The sequence below is a fragment of the Oncorhynchus masou genome, chromosome 18 (assembly GCF_036934945.1).
Source record: "Oncorhynchus masou masou isolate Uvic2021 chromosome 18, UVic_Omas_1.1, whole genome shotgun sequence".
Lineage (NCBI taxonomy): Eukaryota > Metazoa > Chordata > Actinopteri > Salmoniformes > Salmonidae > Oncorhynchus > Oncorhynchus masou.
Window position 1 is genome coordinate 40,907,197 of NC_088229.1, and position 6,516 is coordinate 40,913,712.

Here is a 6,516-nt window from a genome sequence, read left to right on the forward strand (position 1 = left end):
GAGGTTGATCATAGTTTGCATGACTTGACTGTGTGCAGGTATACTCCTGAGCAGCAGGAGGCACTGGCCCGTAATGTGTTCCTGACGGGAGGGAACCTACAGTATCCAGGTATGAAGGAGAGGATAGAGAGAGAGCTGCTGGCCATGAGGCCCTTCCAGTCGCACTTCCAGGTATAGTAAACGTTTGGTGTATGTGGTAATTTACTGCTCCGAAGGAGACCGTTGTGTCATGCAACTTATATTGGTTCATGTTGAGACAAAAATAGGGCAAGAATATTCTATACCAGCAGTAAAATACACCGTCACCTGTACAAGTCTTAATTGAAACAATATGGTGATAAGGAGAGAACCATATTACAACTTCGGAAAGTATTCAGGCCCCTTGACTTTTTCCACATTTTGTTACATTACTACTTTATTCTAAAATTGATTTAAATCATTTTAAAAATCCCCTCATCAATCTACACACAATACCCCATAATGACAAAGCAAAAGCAGTTTTTTTTAGAAATATCACATTTACATAAGTAATCAGACCCTTTACTCAGTACTTTGTCGAAGCACCTTTGGCAGCGACTACAGCCCCGAGTCTTCTTGGGTATGATGCTCCAAGCTTGGCACACCTGTATTTGGGGAGTTTCTCACATTCTTCTCTGCAGATCCACTCAAGCTCTGTCAGGTTGGATGGGGAGCGTCGTTGCAAAGCTATTTTCAAGTTTCTCCAGAGATGTTCGATTGGGTTCAAGTCCGGGCTCTGGCTGTGCCACTCAAGGACATTGGGACTTGTCCCGAAGCCACTCCTGCGTTGTCTTGGCTGTGTGCTTAGGGTCATTGTCCTGTTGGCAGGTGAACTTTCGCCCCAGTCTGAGGTTCTGAGCTCTCTGAAGCAGGTTTTCATCAAGGATCTCCCTGTACTTTGCTCCGTTCATCTTTCCCTCGATCCTGACTAATCTCCCAGTCTCTGCTGCTGAAAAACATCCCCACAGCATGATGCTGCCACCACCATGCTTCACCATAGGGATGGTGCCAGGTTTCCTCCAGACGTGACACTTGGCATTCAGGCCAAAGAGTTCAATCTTGGTTTCATCAGACCAGAGAATCTTGTTTCTCATGGTCTGAGAGTCCTTTAGGTGCCTTTTGGCAAACTCCAAGTGGGCTGTCATGTGCCTTTTACTGAGGAGTTGCTTCCGTCTGGCCACGACCATAAAGGCCTGATTGTTGGAGTGCTGCAGAGATGGTTGTCCTTCTGGAAGGTTCTCCCATTTCCACAGAGGAACTCTGGAGCTCTGCCAGAGTGCCCATGGTGTTCTTGGTCACCTCCCTGACAAAGACCCTTCTCCCCCGATTTCTCAGTTTGGCTGGGTGGCCAGCTCTAGGAAGAGTCTTGTTGGTTCCAAACTTCTTCCATCTAAGAATGATGGAGGTCACTGTGTTCTTTGGGACCTTCAATGCCTCAGAAATGTTTTGGTACCCTTCCCCAGATCTGTGCCTCGACACAATCCTGTCTCGGAGCTCTACGGACAATTCCTTCAACGTCATGGCTTAGATTTTTGCTCTGACATGCACTGTCAACTGTGGGACCTTATATAGACAGGTGTGTACCTTTTCAAATCATGTCCAATCAATTGAATTTGCCTCAGGTGGACTCCAATGAAGTTGTAGAAACATCTCAAGGGTGATCAATGAAAACAGGATGCACATGACCTCAATTTTGAGTCTCATAGCAAAGAGTCTGAATACTTATGTAAATAAGGTATTTCTGTTTTTTATTTTTTATACATTTGCAAATGTAAAAATATCTGGTTTTCGCTTTTATTAAATTTTTTATTTAACCTTTATTTAACTAGGCAAGTCAGTTAAGAACAAATTCTTATTTACAATGACGGCCTACACTGGCCAAACCCAATAATCAATTTTAGGATAAGGTTGTAACGTAACAAAATGTGGAAAAACTGAAGTGGTCTGAATACTTTCTGTATGCACTGTAGTTGAGCAGCATAGTACACTGTTTTGACTCTGCTCTCCAGGTGATGATGGCGTCGCGGCCTGCGGTGGATGCCTGGTACGGGGCTCGGGACTGGGCCTTGGAGCACCCCCCTGGCGGGGAGGGCTGGATCAGCCGGCAGGACTATGAGGAGAAGGGCGGTGAGTATCTGAGCGAGCACTGTGCCTCCAACGTCTTCATCCCTATGAAGATCGCCAAACCAGTCCCACGCCTTGCTGAACCTCTGTTAGTGCCCATTACCACGATGACAGCAGCTTCCCCCGACAGTGTTTCAGCCTCTCCGTCAACCTTCACCTTGGCACCGACCCAAACTTGAACTCCTCCACTTTCTCTCATGAGTACTTATGGGAAAGAGCATAACTAGGTGGGTGCATCTCACTGTATATATCATGGTGCTGTGCATTTTGGGATTTCAAATTAGCACAGATGATGATGGACCAATGGACCACTCATGTTGAATGGTTACAACTTTAGACCGGTCTGAAGGCATTGGGCTGTTTGGTTGTGTTAGTCCTTTTTATACTTCATCACATACATGATTTTGTTTTCTTACCTGTGGAGTTTTTATAATACAATCAAGCTATGTTTCAGATTCAGTCAAGGATATGTTGTCAACCAAACACCTAGATACCACAAGCTGGCATTTGCTGTCATATTACAATAAAAACATACTTTATGTATAAGACTGTCAAGTTCCTCTTTGTTGTATGCTGTATCTAGAAGAGCGAAATCCATATCCACATGAGTATTACTGCAGTACACTATTGTGCCACAGGGTGGTGTTAGTCTACAGTACAGTAGATCCCCCCCCCCACACACACACACACCTTTGACCAAACAACTGAATGCTCAGCCAATACAAGCTCTTCAGCAGCTTGTAAAGCACCATTGGCCGCATTACTGGGATGTAGGAACATCCCCTTTTTTACAGATGTTTTGTTATAGAGATACACATAGAGTTAGATCTCTATTGTAGTATTGCCACACTGTGTCCTCTTAGATATATAGTGCCTTCAGGAAGTATTCGTAGCCCTTGACTTATTCCACATTTAGTTGTTAGCCTGAATTTAAAATGTATTTAAAAAAATTCACCCAACTACACACAATACCCCATAATGACAAAGTGAAAACGTGTTTTTAGAAATGTATTGAAAATGAAATGCAGATATCTAATTTACATAAGTATTCACAGCCCCGAGTCAATACTTTGTAGAAGCACCTTTGCCAGCGATTACAGCTGTGAGTCTTTCTGGGTAAGTCTTTAAGAACTTTCGAAACCTGGATTGTGCAACATTTGCCCATTAATCTTTTCAAAATTCTTCAAGCGCTGTCAAATTGATTGTTGAATCATTGCTAGACAACCATTTTCAGGTCTTGCCATAGATTTTAAAGTAGATTTAAGTCAAAACTGTAACTTGGCCACTCAGGAACATGTTTTCTGGTAAGCAATTCCAGTTTATATGTGGCCTTGTGTTTTAAGTTATTGTCCTGCTGAGAGGTGCATTCATCTCCCAGTGTCTGGTGGAAGGCAGACTGAACCAGGTTTTCCTCTAGGATTTTGCCTATGCTTAGCTCCATTCCATTTATTTTTTTAATGATGAAAAACTCCCCAGTCCTTCACGATTACATGCATACCCATAACATGATGCAGCCACTACTCTGCTTGAAATTATGGAGAGTGGTGCTCAGTAATGTGTTGTATTAGATCTACCCCCAACATAACACCTTGTATTCAGAATAAAAAGAATAAAAAGTTAATTGCTTTGCCACATTCTTTGCAGTATTACTTTAGTGCCTTGTTGCAAACAGGATGCATGTTTTGGAACATTGTTATTCTGTACAGGCTTCCTTCTTTTCACTCTGTCATTTATGTTAGTAGTGTGGTGCAACTACAATGTTGTTGATTCATCCTCAGTTTTCTCCTTTCATAGCCATTAAACTTTGTAACTGTTTTAAGTCACCGTTGGCCTCTTGGTGAAATCACTGAGCTGTTTCCTTCCTCTCCAGCAACTGAGTTAGATATGGATGCCTGTAACTTTGTAGTGACTGGGTGTATTAGTACACCATCCAAAGTGTAATTTAATAACTTCACCATGCTCAAAGTGATATTCAATGTCAGCTTTTCTTTTTTTCTTTTACCCACTTACCAATAGGTACCTTTCTATGGGAGATATTGGAAAACCTCCCTGGTCTTTGTGGTTGAATCTGTGTTTGAAATTCATTGCTCGACTGAGGGACCTTACAGATAATTGAATGTCTGGGGTACAGAGAAGAGGTAGTCATTAAAAAAAATCATATTGCACACAGTGAGTCCATGCAACTTATGAGGTGACGTGCAAATCTTTCCTCCTGAATGTATTTAGGCTTGTCATAAAAAGGGGCTGAGTACTTACTGAGTCAAGACATTTCAGCTGTACATTTTTTTCCCCCTGAATTAGTAAAAATGTCAAAAAACAATTTCACTTTGACGTTTGGTATTGTATGAGGCAAAAATCTCAACAGAATCCATTTTAAATCCAGGCAATAACACAACAAAATGTGGACAAAGTAAAGGGGTATGACTATTTTCTGAAGGCACGATAACACCCCTCAGTGTTGCTTCTCTGCCACATCAAGCTTCGAACATGTCAAATGAGAGGGATAAATATATGATTGATTGAATGTTTGGGCAAACGTTTGTAGTTATTGTAAAGCTGGCAGCATCATAGGGCAACTCGCCTAGGAGTAACTCCTGTCTGTAAATACTCATCACACGGCATTGGCAGCCAGACATACAGTACCAGTCAAATGTTTGGACACACCTACTAATTCCAGGGATTTTCTTCATTTTTACTATTTTCTACATTGTAGAATAATAGTGAAGACATATACTATTAAATAACACATGGAATCATGTTAAACTAAATATATTTGAGATTATTCAAAGTAGCCACCCTTTGCCTTGATGACATCTTTGTACACTTGTCATTCTCTCAACCAACTTCATGAGGTACCTGTAATGCATTTTAATTAATAGGTGTGCCTTGTTAAAAGTTAATTTGTGGAATTTATTTCCTTAATGCTCTTCAGCCAATCAGTTGTGTTGTGACAAGGTAGTGTTGGTATACAGAAGATAGCCCTATTTGGTAAAAGACCAGGTCCATATTATGTCATGAACAGCTCAAATAAGCAAAGAGAAACGACAGTCCAACATTACTTTAAGACATTAAGGTCAGTCAATGCGGACAATTAAGAACTTTTAAAGTTTCTTCAAGTGCAGTCGCAAAAAACATCAAGCACTGATCTAACTGGCTCTCATGAGGACCGCCACAGCAAAGAAAGACTGAGAGTTTCCAGCCTCAGAAATTGCAGTCCAAATAAATGCTTCAGAGTTCAAGTAACAGACACATCTCAACATCAACTATTCAGAGGAGACTGAGACTCAGGCCTTAATGGCTATTAAAGCACACCAATAATAATAAGAGACTTGCTTGGGCCAAGAAGCATGAGCAATGGACATTAGACCGGTGGAAATCTGTCCTTTGGTCTGATGAGTCCAAATTTGAGATTTTTGGTTCCAACCGCTGTGTCTTTGTGAGAAGCAGAGTAGGTGAACGGATGATCTGCATGTGTGGTTCCCACCGTGAAGCATGGAGGAGGTGGTGTGGGGGTGCTTTGCGGGTGACACTGTGATTTATTTAGAATTCAAGGCACACTTAACCAGCATGGCTACCACAGCATTCTGCAGCGATACGCCATCCCATCTGGATGTCGCTTAGTGGGACTATCATTTGTTTTTCAACAGGACATTGACCCAAAACACACCTCCAGGCTGTGTATGGGCAATTTGACCAAGAAGGAGGGTGATGGAGTGCTGCATCAGATGACCTGGCCTCCACAATCACCGACCCTAAGCCAATTGAGATGGTTTGGGATGAGTTGGACCACAGAGTGTGAGAAAAGCAGCCAACAAGTGCTTAGCATATGTGGAAACTCATTCAAGACTGTTGGAAAACCATTCCTCATGAAACTGGTTGAGAGACTGCCAAGAGTGTGCAAAGCTGTCATCAAGGCAAAGGGAGGCTACTTTGAAGAATGTAAAATCTATTTTGATTTCACACTTATTTGGTTACTACATGATTCCATATGTGTTATTTCATAGTTTTGATGTCTTCACTAATACTCTACATTATAGAAAATACCCTTGGAAAAAACAAACTTGAAAAGAAACCCTTGAATGAGTAGTTGTGTCCAAACTTTTGACTGGTTCTGTACATTTTCCTCAGCACAGGATTTATGGGTATTAGCAGACAGAGTGTCCAGAGTTCCATGAGCATGGCCTTATTTCTATTACAGCATATTGGATGACTGTCATTCATATTCCATTCACCCAGTTCAATGTAACAATGATAGGTTTAGGCTACTACATGATGCTAGAATTTCCCTATATCCATCAAGTGAGGTTGCTACAACCTAGCCTATGAATGAAAGTTTACAACGTAGGTGCACACAGGTCGAGATAAAAATTTGAG

The 6,516-nt window shown here is 41.7% G+C and overlaps 1 protein-coding gene across 1 annotated transcript in view; it reads left to right on the forward strand.

Annotated features, from left to right (window-relative positions):
• actr5 (actin related protein 5) overlaps positions 1-3,965 on the forward strand; it is a 16,211-nt gene extending 12,246 nt beyond the window's left edge. The window contains exons 8-9 of the mRNA XM_064923327.1: positions 39-171; positions 2,028-3,965. Coding sequence (XP_064779399.1) covers positions 39-171; positions 2,028-2,321 — 427 coding nt within the window. The 3' untranslated portion in view covers positions 2,322-3,965. The remainder of the gene's footprint in view (positions 1-38; positions 172-2,027) is intronic.
• The last annotated feature ends 2,551 nt before the right edge of the window (positions 3,966-6,516 follow it).